At 41.7% G+C, this 20,609-nt stretch overlaps 1 protein-coding gene across 3 annotated transcripts; it reads left to right on the forward strand.

The window, feature by feature from the left end:
* The first annotated feature begins 33 nt into the window (after positions 1-33).
* eif2ak1 (eukaryotic translation initiation factor 2-alpha kinase 1) lies at positions 34-20,386 on the forward strand. 3 transcript variants are annotated; one of them, XM_024434172.2, is made up of 15 exons: positions 34-610; positions 6,947-7,114; positions 7,315-7,451; positions 7,564-7,607; positions 7,854-7,953; positions 8,049-8,129; positions 8,276-8,402; positions 8,487-8,535; positions 8,630-9,002; positions 10,609-10,705; positions 10,839-10,945; positions 16,509-16,629; positions 16,906-16,985; positions 19,587-19,820; positions 20,107-20,386. In XM_024434172.2, exons 1-15 carry the CDS (start codon positions 460-462, stop codon positions 20,230-20,232), a joined length of 1,995 nt encoding a protein of 664 aa, XP_024289940.1. In that variant the 5' UTR covers positions 34-459; the 3' UTR covers positions 20,233-20,386. The 3 variants fall into 3 exon arrangements, with proteins under 3 accessions (XP_024289940.1, XP_024289947.1, XP_024289953.1); XM_024434179.2 differs by having other exon boundaries at positions 36-610; positions 8,276-8,372; XM_024434185.2 differs by lacking the exon at positions 34-610 and adding an exon at positions 6,529-6,685.
* Positions 20,387-20,609: the final 223 nt, after the last annotated feature.

Here is a 20,609-nt window from a genome sequence, read left to right on the forward strand (position 1 = left end):
TTGCAAGGATCACATGATAAGGAACGAAGTGAGATGAAATGCTACAGGGACTATCTGACGTGTCCCACAAAATAATAAAACGAACAAGATCGAGTTAAATGTATTGCATAAATGGATAGTTACTAAATGTGATACAATCTCATCAATATATGATGATACAAAAGAAATCAGACTTAATTCGTAAGCTTCTCACAGTGGACATGAAATTATTCAACTGAATTTATGTTCAGCTCGTGGTGTTTTAAGACAAGACTTCACTCCCTTCATGTGTGTATTGTTCGGCAATGCTGAAACTAGGCGGTATGGGACTTTTCTGACGAGCTTTTGACGTGATTCTTTTAGAATAACGTCTACCTTAACTAGTTATGATTCATGCGGAATGGAAAATATTAACGCCTAAGTATTCTAAAAGTTAGGTCATATTTAATAGGTTAACAAGCTGAATCTTCCTAAATCGCCATGTTTAGCTCTCTGAACGTGCAACGAGGGGTAAGTTCAAATAGCAGCAGCGTGATCAACCGAAATCTAACCACCACCACCACAACCGGACATGAGTGCAGTGTGTTCAATTTGACCAACAGTGAAGATGACGACGAGGTTATATTTGACAGTAAGTTGACAGACACCAGACACTGTACAAATATGTTCATGCTAACTAGCTAAGCAGAATTGAGAAATCATGTGTGGGGCTGTGGGCACAGTCTTCCTGTCAGCAATCCTCTCAACCTACCTGGACAGTTTTGGGGGCTGCTTTTGATCCACACCACCATCACATCACCACGGGGCAGATAGATAGCTAGTACATCACAGCTGTGGCTACATCCCTCACATTTTTGACAAATAACTAATTTAGCTTTGACCAATCAGCTAAGTGAGAGATTTTTCTATAATGTTGTTTGTAGCCATGTCTTTCCTTCGCTCCTATTGGGTGGTTGGCTTCATGACCAATTCTGCAGCCCTAAAAAGATAACCTTCTGAGTCATAACCCTCTAGTGATGCAACCAGGTGCTAAAGGAGCATCTTAAACTTGACCCTAAAAAAACATCTGGGTCAGACGGTTTACACCCTTTCTTCTTTATAATCGCCAAGCTTATCTCTGACCTTTTTAACCTCTTTCTCCTCTCTGGCGAGGTTCCCATTGCTTGAAAGGCAGGACCGGTTCATCCTTTATTTAAAGGGGGAGATCAAGCTGATCCTAACTGTTATAGGTCTATTTCTATTTTGCCCTATTTATCAAAAGTGTTGGAAAAACTTGTCAATAATCAACTGACTGGCTTTCTTGATGTTTATAGTGTTCTCTCTGGTATGCAATCTGGTTTCCGCTCAGGTTATGGATGTGTCACCGTAACCTTAAAGGTCCTCAATGATGTCACCATTGCCCTTGATTCTAAGCAATATTGTGCTGCTATTGTTATTGACTTGGCCAAAGCTTTTGATACGGTAGACTATTCCATTCTTGTGGGCCGGCTAAGGAGCATTGGTGTCTCTGAGGGGTCTTTGGCCTGGTTTGCTAACTACCTCTCTTAGAGTGCAGTGTATAAAGTCAGAATATCTGCTGCCTCAGCCACTGCCTGTCACCAAGGGACTAGCTCGATCCTAGGCCCCACGCCCTTCTCAATTTACATCAACAACATAGCTCAGGCAGTAGGAAGCTCTCTCATCCATTTATACACAGATTATACAGTTTTATACTCAGCTGGCCCTTCTCTAGATGTTGTGTTAAACGCTCTACAACAAAGCTTTCTTAGTGTCCAACAAGCTTCCTCTGCCTGTCATGTGGTTTGGTAAGAAGAATGTCCCTCTCCCCACAAGTGTGATTACTACCTCTGAGGGTTTAGAGCTTGAGGTAGTCACCTCATACATGTACTTGGGAGTATGTCTAGACGGTACACTGTTTTTCTCTCAGCACGTATCAAAGCTGCAGGCTAAAGTTAAATCGAGACTTGGTTTCCTCAATCGTAATCACTCTTTCACCCCAGCTACCAAACTAACCCTGATTCAGATGATCATCCTACCTATGCGGATACCCAATTATGGAGACGTAATTTATAGATCGGCAGGAAAGGGTGCTCTCGAGCGGCTAGATGTTCTTTACCATTCGACCATCAGATTTGCCACCAATGCTCCTTATAGGACACATCACTGCACTCTATACTCTTCTGTAAACTGGTCGTCTCTGTATGCCTTCGCAAGACTCACCGGTTGATTGCTTATTTATAAAAGCTTCTTAGGCCTCATTTCCCCCCTCCCCCTATCTGAGATACCTGCTGCAGCCCTCATCCTCCACATACAGTGGGGAGAACAAGTATTTGATACACTGCCGATTTTGCAGGTTTTCCTACTTACAAAGCATGTAGAGGTCTGTAATTTTTATCACAGGTACACTTCAACTGTGAGAGACGGAATCTAAAACAAAAATCCAGAAAATCACATTGTATGATTTTTAAGTAATTAATTTGCATAAGGTATGTAAACACTCTTAAAGTGGCATTGTTTAAAGTGACTAGTGATCCATTTGTGGCCAGTGATTGGGTCTCCATGTAGGGAGCAGCCACTCTGACACAACACTCCGAGTAGCCTACAGGGAGGAGGTGAGGACGTCTATCATTGTTGGTAATCAAGCCCATTACTGTTGTGTCGTCTGCAAACTTGATGATTGAGCTGAAGGTGTGCATGGCCACACAGTCGCGGGTGAACAGGTTGTACAGTAGGGGGCTGAGCACGCACCCTTGTGGGGTGTTAAGGGTCAGCGAGGTGGAGATGGTGTTTCCTACCTTCTCCACCTGGTGGCGGCCCGTCAAAGTTCAGGACCCAATTGCACAGGGCGGGGTACTATGGTGTTGAATGCTGAGCTGTAGTCAGTGAACAGCATTCTTACATAGGTATTCCTTTTCACCAGATGTGATTGTGCAGTGTCATGCCTATTGCATTGTCTGTGGACCTATTAGGGTGGTATGCAAACTGAAGTGGGTCTACGGTGGCTGGTAAAGTGGAGGTAATATGATCCTTGACTAGTCTGTCAAAGCACTTAATGATGACAGAAGTGAGTGCTACGGGGTGGTAGTCATTTTAGTTAATCTATTTGCCTTCTTGGGTACAAGAACAATGGTGGCCATCTTGAAGCATGTGGTGACAGCAGACTGGGATAAGGAGAGATTGAATATGTCTGTAAACACACCAGCCAGCTGGTCTGCACATGCTCTGAGGACACGGCTAGGGATGCTGTCTGGGCCAGCAGCCTTGCGAGGGTTAACTCGTTTAAAGGTTTTACTCACATCGGCCACGGAGAAGGGGGAGGGGGGGCGCAGTTCTTGTTAGAGGGCCGCGATGGTGGCACTGTATTATCCTCAAAGCAGGCAAAGAAGGTGTTTAGTTTGTCTGGAAGTGTGATGTCTGTGACGTGGCTGGTTTCCTTTTTGTAGTCCGTGATTTCTTGTAGACCCTGCCACATACGTCTCGTGTCTGAGCCTTTGAATTGCGACTCCACTTTGTCCCTGTACTGACATTTCACTTGTTTGATTGCCTTGCGGAGGGAATAACTACACTGTTTATATTCAGCATATTCCCAGACCTGTTTCCATGGTTAAATGCGGTGGTTCATGCTTTCAGTTTTGAGCGAATGCCGTCATCCATCAACAGGTTTTGGTTAGGGTAGGTTTTAATAGTCACAGTGGGTACAACATCTCCAATGCACTTCCATATAAATTCACTCAGAGTCAGCGTATAGGTCAATGTTATTCTGTGAGGCTGACCGGAACATATCCCAGTCCGCGTGATCAAAACAATCTTGAAGCGTGGATTCCGATTGGTCAGAGCAGCGTTGAATGGTTCTAGTCACTTTTATTTTATTTATTTAACTAGGAAGGGCTCATTGAGATTAAAATCTCTTTTTCAAGAGCACCCTGGCCAAAATAGGCAGCACCAAGTCATTACAAAAAAATTACAGACAGACAACATGGAAAAACTACAAATAATCTAGTAAAAACCATTGAATTCACAAGAGTATAAAACAGCAAATTAAAAACATTGACAGGTCAGGGAATCAGCCTCAAAATCCTTCATCAGTGATTTAAAAACACCAATCGGGACAAGTTCTTCCAGTTTAAAAGTATTTTGTAAGGTGTTCCAAGACGATGGCGCAGAGTACATAAAAGCCTTTACCAAATTCAGTTCGGACATTTGCAGGATAAAGTCCAGCGAACGAAGAGAGTACCCACCACATTTCTGAACAATAAAAATGCACAAATAAAAAGGTAGTAAACCCAAAATGGCTTTGTAAATAAAAGTATACCAGTGACTGAGCCTACGAGTGACTAGAGAAGGCCAGCCAACCCTGGTATACAAAGTGCAGTGGTGCGTAAGAGTTTTGCAGCTTAAAATAAATCTCAAAGTGCTATGGTAAAGAGTGTCAATTGATCTCAAACACTGAGCGGAAGCATTCATATATAAAATATCCCCATAGTCTAGTAAAGGCATAAATGTAGCTGATACTAGCCTCCTGGCTTCAAAAGAAAACGTTTTTGTGTCGGGCACAAAAACTGAACTCTCTCCTTTTAGCTCGGGAACAGTCTCCAACTATACGGAAGTCACCTTTCTTCCCTCAGTCCCTCTCCTTGTGTGCTGCCCTTCTGGCAGCTTTATGGGACTCATACAGCTGGTGAGCAATCAGCCCTTGATTACCCACCAACCACAATCAGCCTCAATTAGTCCTGGCCGGAGAGCCTGGCACATCCAGCAGAGGGAGCCGACATCACGAGGCGATGGCTCCGTCTGCCACCAGGCCTCGACGAGTCTCCCCCTGGTGGCTGACCTGCTGTACGCCACACAATACATTAAGATGGTAGGAGCAAAATGGCATCGTGGTCGGATTTTCTCAAGGGTTGGCGGGGGAGGGCTTTGTATGCTAAAAAAAAGTTAGAGTAGCAGTGGTCGAGTGTATTACCCCTACGCGTAGGGTAATGTATCAAAATACATTTTATATTTGAGATTCTTCAAAGTAGCCACCCTTTGCCTTGATGACAGCGTTGCACACTCTTGGCATTCTCTCAACCAGCTTCACCTGGAATGCTTTTCCAACAGTCTTGAATGAGTTCCCACAAATGCTGAGCACTTGTTGGCTGCTTTTCTTTCACTTTGCGGTCCAACTAATCCCAAACCATCTCAATTGGGTTGAGGTCTTGTGATTGTGGAGGCCAGGTCATCTGATGCAGCACTCCATCACTCTCCTTGGTCAAATAGCCCATACACATCCTGGAGGTGTGTTGGGTCATTGTCTTGTTGAAAAACAAATGATAGTCCCACTAAGCGCAATCCAGATGGGATGGCGTATCGCTGTAGAATGCTGTGGTAGTTATGCTGGTTAAGTGTGCCTTGAATTTTAAATAAATCACAGACAGTGTCACCAGTAAAGCACCATCACACCTCCTCGTCCATGCTTCATGGTGGGAGCCACACATGCAGAGATCGTCCGTTCACCTACTCTGCATTTCACAAGACACAGAGGTTGAAACCAAACATCTCAAATTTGGACTCATCAGACCAAAGGACAGATTTCCACCGGTCTAATGTCCATTGCTCGTGTTTCTAGGCCAAAGCATGTCTCTTCTTCTTATTGGTGTCCTTTAGTAGTGGTTTCTTTGCAGCAATTTGACCATGAAGGCTTGATTCACGCAGTCTCCTCTAAACAGTTGATGTTGTCTGTGACTTGAACTCTGTGAAGCATTTATTTGGGCTGCAATCTGAGGTGCAGTGAACTTATCCTCTGCAGCAGAGGTAACTCTGGGTCTTGTTTTCCTGTGGTGGTCTTCATGAGAGCCAGTTTCATCATAGCGCTTGTTGGTTTTAGCGACTGGACTTGAAAGCTCTTGAATTTTCCGGATTGACTGACCTTCATGTCTTAAAGTAATGATGGACTAACTTGGTCTTTTACCAAATATAGCTGTCTTCTGTATACCACCCCTACCTTGTCACAACACAACTGATTGGCTCAAATGCATTAAGAAGGAAAGAAATTCCACAAATTCACTTTTAACAAGGCACACCTGTTAATTGAAATGCATTCCAGGTGACTACCTCATGAAGCTGGTTGAGAGAATGTCAAGAGTGTGCAGAGCTGTCATCAAGGCAAAGGGTGGCTACTTTGAAGAATCTCAAATATAAAATATATTTAGATTTGTTTCACACTTTTCTGGTTACTACATGATTCCCTATGTGTTATTTCATAGTTTTGATGTCTTCACTACTATTCTACAATGAAGAAAATAGTAAAATAAAGAAACCCTTGACTGAGTAGGTGTGTCCAAACCTTTGACTGGTACTGTACATAAACTGTTGCCAAATCCAATGAGTACAGTATAAACCAACAGTCAGCATACACAAATATGAGAGTACATTACATACCGTTTTTGGCATGTTTCTCACACCTCTTCTTCCCTTATATTTTCCTCCACGTTAGCGACCTTGGGTGGAGGGTCCTGTGTGTACTGTTGTAGACAGATAAGCCCTACTACTGAGCACACCCCAGCATGCATAAACATGATGGGCTGGCTGACTTTGAAGTGGTTAGGTTAATCTTGCATTAGTGTTGAAGTGTTTCATATTGAGCTAATATCACACATACCGTTTGACAAAATGGACCTAGGGGAGAAAGAAATTGCAGCGCTAATTGCCAAAGTAATTGCCGAAGGTAAGATACATTTGCTCTTTCAACTGTTAACTATAAATCGTATTTTCTTCATAAAAGCGGTTCTAAAGTAATCACACACATGTTGGTGATTTTGTTATGCAATGTTGGCCATCTGGCTACAGGACGTTTTGGAGGGGGCTGTTCGCCATTGAGACACACAACTTAGCTTTTTCCCATTTATTACATAATCAATAATCTTGTTACAAACACGTACCACTCACTTCTCTGTCCTGTTTCTCATTCTCCTCTATGTAAACACAGCGTCCGACTCGGATAACAACTGTGAGGTTCTGATAGCTGGCAAGCAGTACCTGTCCACCCAGGAGTTTGCCTCTGCCATCCCCAACCACCTTCTGCTTGGGTCCCTGCTGGAACACCTGTGCTTTGTCTACGAGAGCGACCCGACCCGCTCACGTATGCTGTTCAAAGGTAAAGAGGATCAACTAAACTCTTTCTCGGTCAATAGAATATTAACATTCTCCGGTTGTTGTGTAGAGGGAGGTTAGGATATGATTTTTTTTAAACATCACTGACTTCTGTAAAAAATTATTTTGTTGTGTGAAAAATCATGAGAAGAAAAAAAGAACTTGTGAACAACAAACACTACAGTGAATAACTGCCCTCTACAGTCATTGGTCAGCGTTTAGCAGCGATGAACCTCCTCTCCCCATTGGCCATCAGTGAGGAGTTCAGTTCAGTCAGACTCCAGCACAACAGAGCCTTCATTGAACTACTGGATGCTGCCAGCACCTCCCTGTTCCCACAGGTAACACTTGATGTGGCCATTTAGTGATAATGTCATGTGGGACATGCATAGTCAAGTTTCTTGTTTATCATTGATATTCACTCACTGACAGTTTCTTTTCCTGCCATTTCAGGGTCAAAGATTATGTAATACAGACAGCCAGAGCCTTACGCTAAGGTAAGATTAGTACAGAAAAAAAATGGCACTTGTCTTTTTCTACTAGTGTTGACTTGTCTCACCTAGCTACTAGTGTTGTCTCACCTAGCTATCTTAAGATAAATGCACTAATTGTAAGTTTCTCTGGATAAGAGTGTCTGCTAAATGACTAAAATGTCAAAATAAATTAAATGTACTGCTGTGTACGTTGCGTTGTGAGAGGATCTTGAGGACCTGTCTCTTTGCTTATTATCCTCCTCACCGTAGACCAACAGAAGGTCTGTTCCAGGCACAGGCGTCGCGCTACCTCAGCGAGTTTGAAGAGCTCTCTAGACTTGGAAAAGGATCCTATGGCAAAGTCTTTAAGGTACCGTCTAGTCAAAATAAAAATGATACCAGTGCATTAATATAACCTACAGTGGAATAATTTCCCCCTCTTCGTTTTGGTCATGTGCTTTCCAGGTAACAAACAAGCTGGATGGCCAGAAGTATGCTGTGAAGAAAATTCTCATCAAGAATGTTTCACGGGAAGACTGCATGAAGGTATGTTATATATATATATATATATACACAATTAATTTAAAATGTATTGTGTTTTAATGATCCAAAAATGCAGTATACTTCAGTGCACTATTCGATAACGGACACAAGTGAGTTTGTCGTTGAGTATTTTCCTGTCTTTGTTTCAGGTTCTCAGAGAAGTTAAAGTGTTATCCAGTCTTCAGCACATCAACGTAGTGGGCTACCACACTGCCTGGATGGAGCATGTCGCACCTGCTTTTATCAGTGACTTCCGTTACTTCTCTCCTCTGACGTGTTCGAAATTCAAATGATTTCATTTATTCATAGCTAACCTCTCTTCATTATTGTTGTTTCTTCATTTACATTTCCCTATTTCAGACCCTGCATCAATACTCCCAGCACTGGAAACGCCTGCGCTGCCAGAACGGTACCATTATTATCTCATATAACTGAATTACAAGACCAGTTATGATTGAATATCAATATTAGATTCTGAAACATGTATTTTCCCACACTCACAGCACTGAGGAGAGTACCGGCAGTAGCAACAGCTCCTCAATAGTCTTTGAGAGCTCAGATCACTCGAAGGAGCCAGTGGCCATTGCAAAAGTACCAGAGATCCTCCGGGTGAAAGCCCTGGCCCCTAAAGAGGAGAAGAGCACACAGGCGGTGTGTCCTAAAACCATGCGCCACACCCGTGTCTCAGAGAACTTTGTCCCCTGTGTGTTCCTGGGACGGCGTGGCCTGACACCGGACGGTTGCCCTGTGGTCAGCTGGGATGGCTCGGCCCTGTCAGAGGAGGCTTCAGGAACCAGGAACAAGATGGAGCTGAACAACAACTCCTACATCGACGTGGGGAGCGAGGAATGGGACACGAAATGCCCCACCAAGGAGGTATTGATACTGTGTAACCTGTATAATGTAGCTCAGTAGGGCCTCTTATCCTGTTGTTTTAACACAATCTTCTAACCTTCCAACACTGACATCTACAAATGTCCCCTGTATATACACTACCAGTCAAAAGTTTTAGAACACCTACTCATTCAAGGGTTTTTCTTTATTTTTTACTATTTTCTACATTGTAGAATAATAGTGAAGACATCAAAGCTATGAAATAACACATAGGGAATCATGTAGTAACCAGAAAAGTATTAAACAAATCAAAATATATTTTATATTTGAGATTCTTCAAAGTAGCCACCTTTTGCCTTGATGACAGCTTTGCACACTCTTGGCATTCTCTCAACCAGCTTCAACTGGAATGCTTTTCCAACAGTCTTGAAGGACTTCCCACATATGCTGAGCATAACATATCACACTGCGGTCCGACTCATCCCAAACCATCTCAATTGGGTTGAGGTCTGGTCATCTGATGCAGCACTCCATCACTCTCCTTCTTGGTAAAATAGCCCTTATACACCCTGGAGGTGTTTTGGGTCATTGTCCTGTTGAAAAATAAATGATAGTCCCACTAAGCCGAAACCAGATGGGATGGCGTATCGCTGCAGAATTCTGTGGTAGCCATGCTGGTTAAGTGTGCCTTGAATTCTAAATAAATCACAGACAGTGTCACCAGCAAAGCACCCCCACACCACCACCCCTCCTACATGCTTTATGGTGGAAAATACACATGCGGAGATCATCCGTTCACCCACACCGTGTCTCACAAAGATCCAAAAATCTCAAATTTGGACTCATCAGACCAAAGGACAAATTTCTAACGGTCTAATGTCCATTGCTCGTGTTTCTTGGCCCAAGCAAGTCTTCTTCTCATTGGTGTCCTTTTAGTAGTTTTTTTGCAGCAATTCGACCATGAAGGCCTGATTCACACAGTCTCCTCTGAACAGTTGATGTTGAGATGTGCCTGTTACTTGAACTCTGAAGCATTTATTTGCGTTGCAATTTCTGAGGCTGGCAACTCTAATGAACTTATCCTCTGCAGCAGAGGTAACTGGGTCTTCCATTCTTGGGAGAGACAGTTTCATTATAGCGCTTGAGGGTTTTTGCGACTGCACTTTCTTGAAATGTTCCATATTGACAGACCTTCATGTCTTAAAGTAATGATGTACTGCTGTTTCTCTTTGCTAATTTGAGCTGTTCTTGCCATTATATGGGCTTGGTCTTTTACCAAATAGGGCTTTCTTCTGTATACTAACCATACCTTGTCTCAACACAACTGATTGGCTCAAACACATTAAGAAGGAAATAAATTCCACAAATGAACATTTAACAAGGCACACCTGTTAATTGAAATGGATTCCAGGTGACTATCTCATGAAGCCGGTTGAGAGAATGCCAAGAGTGTGCAAAGCTGTCATTAAGGCTAAGGGTGGCTATTTGAAGAATCTGTCTTCACTATTATTCTACAATGTAGGAAATAATAAAAAATAAAGAAAAACCCTTGAATGAGTAGGTGTTCTAAAACTTTTGCCTGGTAGTTTATAGATTCTCTTTTTGTCGAACTCTGATTTTACTGGACACTATTCTATGGCTACCTCAGGTGCAGTTCCACCTCATGCTGTATATTCAGATGCAGTTGTGTGAACGTTCACTCAAAGACTGGATCTCAGAGAGAACCACCGAACACATCTCACAAAGTGAGCATACATAACTTACACAATAAGATGCACCCCTTTGTTGCTTTCACTCTTCATTCAACATTATCAATGTTTTGATTCCGTTTCTATTATGCAGAATTTGTTAGAGTATGTTTTGTCTTTTGTTTTACAGATCCTTATGGGTCTGTGGACATCAAACAAACCCTTAGCATTCTACATAAAATACTTGAAGGAGTGGAATACATTCACTCTAGAAGTATCATGCACAGAGACCTGAAGGTATGTTCTTTACAAGTGTATATTATTTAATTTCACAAGAATAGAAGTGCACAATCAAATGGTCACAAAGGAGGTTTTGCCTCAGATAGATCACATGAGGTAATGTGTGTTAAAATGTAAAAGTAACATGCTTTCACCTTAATGGACAGGGGGAGTTAGACTCTTTGAGGCATTGTGAAGTCCTCCATATTGGGAAAGTGGGGGAACCGAGGTGGGACTTCATCACCCTCCTTAACAAACGTGACATAGCTGGTCCTTCTGGTCGAAGTAGAATTTGCTGCAGAGCACCTTGAGGCACTTTACAAACCATAATATAACTGCCTCAATGGGCACTTTGGAAATCAAGTTAACTAAGTAACGTGGCTATCATGCATCAGTTACAGTGGCTTGCGAAAGTATTCACCCCCTTGGCATTTTTACTATTTTGTTGCCTTATAACCTGGAATTAAAATGGATCTTTGGGGGGGGTTGTATCATTTGATTTACACAACATGCCTACCACTTTGAAGATGCAAAATATGTTTTATTGTGAAACAAACCACAAATAACACAAACTAAACTTGAGTGTGCATAACTATTTCCCCCCCAAGTCAATACTTTGTAGAGTCACCTTTTGCAGCAATTATAGCTGCAAGTCTCTTGGGGTATGTCTCTAAGCTTGGCACATCTAGCAACTGGGATTTTTGCCCATTCTTCAAGGCAAAACTGCTCCAGCTCCTTCAAGATGGATGGGTTCTGCTGGTGTACAGCAATCTTTAAGTCATAGCACAGATTCTCAATTGGATTGAGGTCTGGGCTTTGACTAGGCCATTCCAAGACATTTAAATGTTTCCCCTAAAACCACACAAGTTTTGCTTTAGCAGTATTCTTAGGGACATTGTCCTGCTGGAAGGTGAACCTCCGTCCCAGTCTCAAATCTCTGGAAGACTGAAACAGGTTTCCCTCAAGAATTTCCCTGCATTTAGTGCCATCCATCATTCCTTCCATTCTGACCAGTTTCTCAGTCCCTGCCGATGGAATAACATCCCCACAGCATGATGCTGCCACCACCACTGTAGGGATGGGGTGATGAGAGGTGTTGGGTTTGGACCGGACATAGCGTTTTCCTTGATGGCCAAAAAGCTCAATTTTAGTCTCATCTGACCAGAGTACCTTCTTCCATATGTTTGGGGAGTCTCTCACATGCCTTTTGGCGAACACCAAATGTGTTCGCTTATTTTTTTTCTTTAAGTAATGGCTTTTTTCTGGCCACTCTTCTGTAAAGCCCAGCTCTGTGGAGTGTAGGGCTTAAAGTGGTCCTATGGACAGATACTCCAATCTCTGGTGTGGTGCTTTGTAGCTCCTTCAGGGTCATCTTTGGTCTCTTTGTTGCCTCTCTGATTAATGCCCTCCTTGACTGGTCTGTGGGTTTTGGTGGGCGGCCCTCTCTTGGCAGGTTTGTTGTGATGCTATATTTTTTAAATAATGGATTTAATTGTGCTCTGTGGGATGTTCAAAGTTTCAGATATTTTTTTGTAACCCAACCCTGATCTGTACTTCTCCACAACTTTGTCCCTGACCTGTTTGGAGAGCTTCTTGGTCTTCATAGTGCCGCTTGCTTGGTGGTGCCCCTTACTTAGTTGTGTTGCAGATTCTGGGGCCTTTCAGAACAGGTGTATATATACTGAGATCATGTGACACTTAGATTGCATAGAGATGGACTGTATTTAACTAATTATGTGACTTCTGAAGGTAATTGGTTGCACCAGATCTTATTTAGGGGCTTCATAGCAAAGAGGGGGAATACAAACCACTTTTCAGGTTTTTTTTTTTCATTTCACTTCACCAATTTGGACTATTTTGTGTATGTCCATTTACATGAAATCCAAATAAAAATCTATTTAAATTACAGGTTGTAACGCAACAAAATAGACAACTCCAAGGGGGTGAATACTTTTGCAAGGCATTGTATATCTACAGAAGATAGAGTTTGCTTCTGTTTCCTGTTAGTGTTTGTTTAATAGCCTACTGATTCCGTGAGCACCAAGCCTCATGCAATGGCAAAATGTCGGATTCGGCAGTTTAATCTTTGCTATGCTGTAATAAAGGCTTTACTATTTTTTTTGTCGTTAGAACAGGCTGGTATTACTTAATTAGTTGTTTACAACTGTTCCAAACAGGCAGATAAATAATATTGTAATATTAACACCACCTGTTTGTCACACATAATATGCACGCAGCTCTCATTCCTATACTCTCCTTCTGATTGTTATTATTACAATTATTATTGTAATCATCACTATAACAATAAGTAATGTCGTTTTCATTAGTAGGCTTAATATAGCAGCCTTGTATAACCACCATCAATCTGTAGGCCAAAGAGTACATCCTGTTTAGTCTTAATACCGTAACTTACTTCGGCCTGTATTTCAATACTTTATATAGGCTACTGTATCATTTATTCGTTCATGTCATCACACAGCATACGAGTCATTCATGATTTGAAATGCAATCAAGCATTTTAATTTAAAAATTAAATAAGAAAAAGTGAGCTTTGAATAATTAGCCGATACAATAAATAAACCACAATTCATGAATGCATGCAACTGTTTTTAGTCTGCTGTAATAAAGGCTTTATATTATATTTTCTCCTCGTTAGAACAGACTCTCTGGTACACTCATTTCCAAATCATAATATTGTAATCTAACTGCAACTGTTTGGCACACACAATACTTATGTAACACTTACTCCTTTACCCTCCTTTTTCTTGATTTCCAATAGTTTCCACAACTAAGTGAAATTTCTTCCAAAGATCTAACTTCCCCTATCCCTCCTGAACAACCTGTAAACATTGTCCCGTTTCGAATGTCTTTTTCATGTCCTCTACATCCATTTTGCCATTGACATTACTTTGTTCGGAGTTTGTTATAACCAATTTATTGATGTAATTATGATAATCTATAGGTCAGGCCCTATTGGTCATATGCATGTGTCACGTAAAGAGAGAAAGGGTTGAGGGAAGAGGGAATCTTTTTCCTAAACAAATGAGGGATATCGGTAACAAAAATGTTCAGTCAGAAACAAGTAAGAAACTAAATGGCTGAAATGTTGCTGCTTCAACATGGACAGCGCAATAAACACTTGCTGTGTTGTGGTGCCTTTTCGCTGCAGTAGGGAGGAGAGCGAGACAACGTGCACCAGTCACACAGGGACTCACTGTCTTTTTTTAACACAATGTGACCATTGTGCTCTTTCTTGAGTACTTTGTGTGTCTTAATTATTTAATCAAAGGTGTGCTTAAAGCATCAAACAAGCTCAGTTTATATGTAGTTGGTTTTATTCAAACACACAGGTTGTGTCTGTCCTATATATGGAAAAATAAGTTTAAACATTTCGAACAATCGATCGGTTGACCAATATTTTTTGTTGTCAGGGACAGCCCTAATAAATTCAGCATCTGAAACATTTACGTTCATTTCGAAGAACATCCTACTAAAGCATTTGTCGCTTTGCTTTACAAATCAGTGTTTTACAAACTAGGGGTCAATTTTAAAATGGGGTCCCAAGAGGAGAAAATCCTAAAAATAATAATTAAAAAATTGCGCTTGGTTCATAGTTCCCGGGGTTATGTCAGTAACCTCCGGTAACCGCTAGACGCGGTTGTAATAAACATAACGTTTTTTGTTTTCTTCCTACTAATGTGGCTCTATCATGTGTATATGTCTTCTGCTTCCCGCTACAATTTTTACAAGTCTCATTAGATCAGAATGGACAAGACAGGCGCTAAATTAGAATGGGGGAAAAAGATCATCATTGATGATGTTCTAGTCTACACAAAAGATCATAAAGTATTGCCTGAGGATCTTCTGAATTTCCCAATACCTTTCTGATGCATTTCAGCAGGGGTGCAACTTTCACTGGGGACATGTCCCTCCCACCCCCACATTCTGAAATAAAGATGTTGTCCCCCCAGTTTTATCATTGGAATGTGATACAAAATGAGGCAATGGTGTGCTTTAGGACCATGCGGACACCTCAGAGTGGTCGGATAGGCTGTTTTGGAGTGTTTATCCGACTTCTAAAATTGCGCCCATGCATTTGTCACTTCAAACCATACTTTACGTTTTAAATACTGTCAAAAGTACTGTCTGACTGATTTGTAATAGACTTTCATAGCCCCAATTAAAAAAAGTAAACATTGGCTGTTGATTACATGGTGGGGTTGCACAATTTTTTAAAATATCAAAATGGGGTCGTGGCCCAAAAACGTTTGGGAACCCCTGCTCTACATTATTGAAAAGGTGCGTGTTTGGTTATCGTGAAATCCTGGTTTTCAGCCTCAACAGTAGCCTCGGAACAGCCAATTCCAGCGCTGTACTCTGTCAGTGCTCTGATGCTGTTTCTGAAGAATTGGCAAGTTTGGAAACGTCAACATTCTTCATTTTTGGTGACGACCCGTATTTTCTATTAAATTTAGGCCTATCCTACCTGAGCTATATTATTTTAATAATAATAACTTGATTTGTAAAGTGCTTTTTAAACATAACACATAGATGCATCATATTTCTGCAGCTGATATTTAGAACTTTTTGAGGGGCCAAGTAAAGGGGTCACCGCAGTCAGGGTATCAGACCCTGTGACTGATAACGCACTGGCAGATATTTCAGCTAGAAAACATGACAAACATGTTTTTAAACACTTACCTGTCTTTTGAAGTGTAGAAAAAACAGTACAGTATTTCCAAATCTGAACAGGTTCGTTGACGGGTGAGATTTAAAAATGTGATAATACTAGACACATCTTTAACTATTGCTTCATTAATTTTAAACTGCATATCATCAAATTGAGTTGCACCCCCTTTAGGCCTTAGAAAATACTAAATTCGTCAGGGCATGGACTCTAAAAGTTGTCGAAAGCGTTCCACATTTTTTTGGCCCATGTTGACTCCAATGCTTCCCACAGCTGTGTCAAGTTGACTGAGTGTCCTTTAGGTAGTGGACCTTTCTTGATACACATGGGAAACTGTTGCACTTCTTGACACACTCAAACCGGTGCACCTGGCAGCTGCTACCACATCCCGTTCAAAGGCACTTGAATCTTTTGTCTTGCCCATTCACCCTCTGAATGGAACAAATACACAATCCATGTCTCAATTCTCTTAAGCAAGGCTTTTAAAAAATCCTTCTTTGACCTCTCCCCTTCATCTACACTGATTGAAGTGGATTTAACAGGTGACATCAATAAGGGATCATAGCTTTCAACTGGATTAGCCTGGTCGGTCTGTGTCATGGAAAGAGCATGTGTTCCTAATGTTTTGTACACTCCATGTACAACGCATGTATTAGGGGTTAAGACATGGTTTGTTACTAATATTACCCATTTGAAATTACATTTTTTAAATTTTATTTAAAAGTTGAACAATATACTAAAGCATTAATGTGGCCTAGTGGTAATGACAAAATAGAATTGTGCATTTTAGAGTAGAATCCTTCTTTTAGAATCTCCTATAGCATTATGACCTCACACTCACCTTACAAATATGATATATACATGTTTTACATATTGTATGCTTTTGTTTTATAGCCCAGGAATATTTTCCTGCATGGACTTGACTGCCATGTGAGGATTGGAGACTTTGGACTGGCTTGCAGGGATATAATAATGGATGACGAGGCAAAGCCACCCTCCACCTCACAGAACACCGGTGAGAAACAGATTTAATCCATTTTTCTAATGTGTCTATTACCACAAGCTCAGTTGTTGTAACCGTTGTTACTATATATATATGTAAACATTCAACATCTCAAAGATGTATACAGTGTATCAAATCAAAGTGGACACTTGTATGTATAGGTGTAATTCCTGAAATCGCCAGTAGATGGGGCTATGGCTCTGCATCCAAATCCCTTTCTATGACAACATTTTCCCTGGTTGGTTCTGGTACTGTATATTTTTGACACTGCTTGAAATCTTTCTGCAGGTTCCTCACACACCACTGGAGTTGGGACATTTGTTTATGCTGCACCTGAACAACTGGAGGGCTCCCACTATGATTCAAAGGTAAATCATCTCCATCATTTCAGAAATATTTGACATACCAAAATTACTTGGCACAATTATTTATTTATTTATGTATTTATTTAACCAAGTAGGCAAGTTGAGAACAAGTTCTCATTTACAATTGCGACCTGGCCAAGATAAAGCAAAGCAGTTCGACACATACAACAACACAGAGTTACACATGGAGTAAAACAAACATACAGTCAATAATACAGTAGAAAAATATGTCTATATGCAATATGAGCAAATGGGGTGAGAAGGGAGGTAAAGGCAAGAAGGAAAAAAAAAGGCCATGGTGGCGAAGTAAATACAATACAGCAAGTAAAACACTGGAATGGTAGATTTGCAGTGGAAGAATGTGCAAGGTAGAGAGAAATAATGGGATGCAAAGGAGCAAAATAAATAAATACAGTAGGGGGAGAGGTAGTTGTTTGGGCTAAATTATAGATGGGCTATGTACAGGTGCAGTAATCTGTGAGCTGCTCTGACAGCTGGTGCTTAAAGCTAGTGAGGGAGATAAGTGTTTCTAGTTTCAGAGACTTTTGTAGTTCGTACCAGTCATTGGCAGCAGAGAACAGGAAGGAGAGGCGGCCAAAGGAAGATTTGGTTTTGGGGGTGACCAGAGAGATATACCTGCTGGAGCGCATGCTACAGATGGGTGCTGCTTTTGTGACCAGCGAGCTGAGATAAGGGGGGACTTTACCTGCCAGGTTCTTGTAGATGACATGTAGCCAGTGGGTTTGGCGACAAGTATGAAGCGAGGGCCAGCCAACGAGAGCGTACAGGTCTCAGTGGTGGGTAGTATATGGGGCTTTGGTGACAAAACGGATGGCACTGTGATAGACTGCATTCAATTTATTGAGTAGGGTATTGGAGGCTATTTTGTAAATGACATCGCCGAAGACGAGGATCGGTAGGATGGTCAGTTTTACAAGGGTATGTTTGGCAGCATGAGTGAAGGATGCTTTGTTTAACTTTAGATTTAACTTTGGATTGGAGATGTTTGATGTGAGTCTAGAAGGAGAGTTTACAGTCTAGCCAGACACCTAGGTATTTGTAGTTGTCCACATATTCTAAGTCAGAACCGTTCAGAGTAGTGATGTTGGACAGGTGGGCAGGTGCAGGCAGCGATCGGTTGAAGGGCATGCATTTAGTTTTACTTGTATTTAAGAGCAATTGGAGGCCACGGAAGGAGAGTTGTAATGGCATTGAAGCTCGCCTGGAGGGTTGTTAACAGTGTCGAAAGAAGGGCCAGAAGTATACAGAATGGTGTCGTCTGCGTAGAGGTGGATCAGAGACTCACCAGCAGCAAGAGCGACATCATTGATGTATACAGAGAAGAGTCGGTCCAAGAATTTAACCCTGTGGCGCCCCATAGAGACTGCCAGAGGCCAGGACAACAGGCCCTCCGATTTAACACACTGAACTCTATCAGAGAAGTAGTTGGTGAACCAGGCGAGGCAATCATTTGAGAAACCAAGGCTATCGAGTCTGCCGATGAGGATGTGGTGATTGACAGAGTCGAAAGCCTTGGCCAGGTCAATGAATACGACTGCACAGTATTGTTTCTTATCGATGGCGGTTAAGATATCGTTTAGGACCTTCAGCGTGGCTGAGGTGCACCCATGACCAACTCTGAAACCAGATTGCATAGCGGAGAAGGTATGGTGGGATTTGAAATGGTCGGTAATCTGTTTGTTTACTTGGCTTTCGAAGACCTTAGAAAGGCAGGGTAGGATAGATATAGGTCTGTAGCAGTTTGGGTCAAAAGTGTCCGGGGATGACCGCAGCTGCTTTCCAATCTTTGGGAATCTCAGACGACACGAGAGGTTGAACAGGCTAGTAATAGGGGTTGCAACAATTTCGGCAGATCATTTTAGAAAGAAAGGGTCCAGATTGTCTAGCCTGGCTGATTTGTAGGGGTCCAGATTTTTCAGCTCTTTCAGAACATCAGCTGAATTAGTGTGAGTTGTCTACATAAAACAAATGTATATAGAATTATAATAAGGATAATATAACATTTGTATTTATAAACCAATTGATACACAGTATATCAATACATAAAACATATTTACACATCAAGGACAACAACCACCCGAGCCACTGCCTGTTCACCCCGCTATCATCCAGAAGGCGAGGTCAGTACAGGTGCATCAAATCTGGAACAGAAGCTGTTTTTCAGTCTCTCGATCTCAAGGCCATCAGACTGTTAAATAGCCATCACTAGCACATAGAGGCTGCTGCCTATATACATAGACTTGAAGTCACTGGCCACTAATAAATGGAACACTAGTCACTTTAATAATGTCTACATATCTTGCATTACTCATCTCATATGTATATACTGTATCCTATACTATTCTACTGTATCTTATTCTATGCCGCGCTGACATTCTCATCCATATATGTATATATTCTTAATTCCATTAATTTACTTAAGATTTGTGTGTATTGGGTATATGTTGTGTAATTGTTAGATATTACTGCACTTTCAGAGCTAGAAGCACAAGCATTTTGCTACACATTTTGCAATAACATCTGCTAAACACATGTATGTGCTGATTTGATTTGGATCACTATGCCTTTTCTTCTGGCCTGCAGTCAGACATGTACAGTGTAGGAGTGGTGGCCCTGGAGCTGTTCCAGCCCTTTGGGACAGAGATGGAGCGCGTGCGTACACTAGGAGACCTCCGTGAGGGGAAGGTCCCAGACGCCTTCTCCCAGTGCTGGCCTGTCCTGGCCAAGTACATTACACTGCTGACCAGCAGAGACCCCTCTCTACGACCCAGCGCCACACAGCTGCTGCAGAGCGAGCTGTTCAGCAGCAAAGACATGGTATGGATGAACAGGCTGGCTGGGAACGAGACTACCATTTTGATAGATATGTGCTTGATGTACTTGTTGAATTTCAGCTTGCCATATTTACGCTGCTATTGATCAAGTTCAAACAGACATGAGCCAAATGCTAGTAGCATTGCTTGGATATAAATATTTGCCCTAGGTCACTTTGACACTGCAACCAGGTTCAATCTGGTGCCAAACTACTAAAAGTAAATATCAGGAGAAGAGTTAAACATTTATCACAGATCAAACATCTCCAATGGCCCTCTTCTCTTTCCAGGTTATCCATGGCTTGCAGAGAAGGGTTGAAGAGCAGGAAGAGGAGATAGTTCGACTCAGGAGACAGATCAGTCAGCTACAGACTCAGAGCAGGCAACAGGCATCCCATCCAACCGACAAGACCTGACATCAACCACCTCTGCCCATCTTCAAACCCAATATATTCAAACCCTTTACCTTACCACATGAATAATTTGGTGCACATGGTTGAATGTGTGTGTGGATCTAACACTGTGACATTTTAACGTTTTAAAACGGTACAATAAATCTTATTTAATTTACTCCTCTGTCTCCATTGTAGACAATATTTTTTATCTGGTCAAGATTAATTTACATAATTTGTGGTTGCGACTAATATACTCATATGATGAAGGTAATCAAGCCAACAAGGCTTGTATTTGTTTGACCACTTGAATTCCAGGAAATGAATTAGACACACTCACTCCCGTTAATTGTTGTTATGCATGCCTCAAACAGTCACGAATCGTCTGGGAGTACAGTTGT

This window comes from Oncorhynchus tshawytscha, linkage group LG27 (assembly GCF_018296145.1).
Source record: "Oncorhynchus tshawytscha isolate Ot180627B linkage group LG27, Otsh_v2.0, whole genome shotgun sequence".
In the NCBI taxonomy this organism is placed as follows: Eukaryota; Metazoa; Chordata; class Actinopteri; order Salmoniformes; family Salmonidae; genus Oncorhynchus; species Oncorhynchus tshawytscha.

Bases quoted from the DNA above. Each gene is read 5' to 3' on its own strand.
- eif2ak1 (XM_024434172.2), top strand. From the start codon at position 460: ATGTTTAGCTCTCTGAACGTGCAACGAGGGGTAAGTTCAAATAGCAGC. The intron at 7,115-7,314 runs GTAAAGAGGATC...TGCCCTCTACAG, and splicing joins CTCACGTATGCTGTTCAAAG to TCATTGGTCAGCGTTTAGCA. The intron at 7,608-7,853 runs GTAAGATTAGTA...TCCTCACCGTAG, and splicing joins AGCCAGAGCCTTACGCTAAG to ACCAACAGAAGGTCTGTTCC.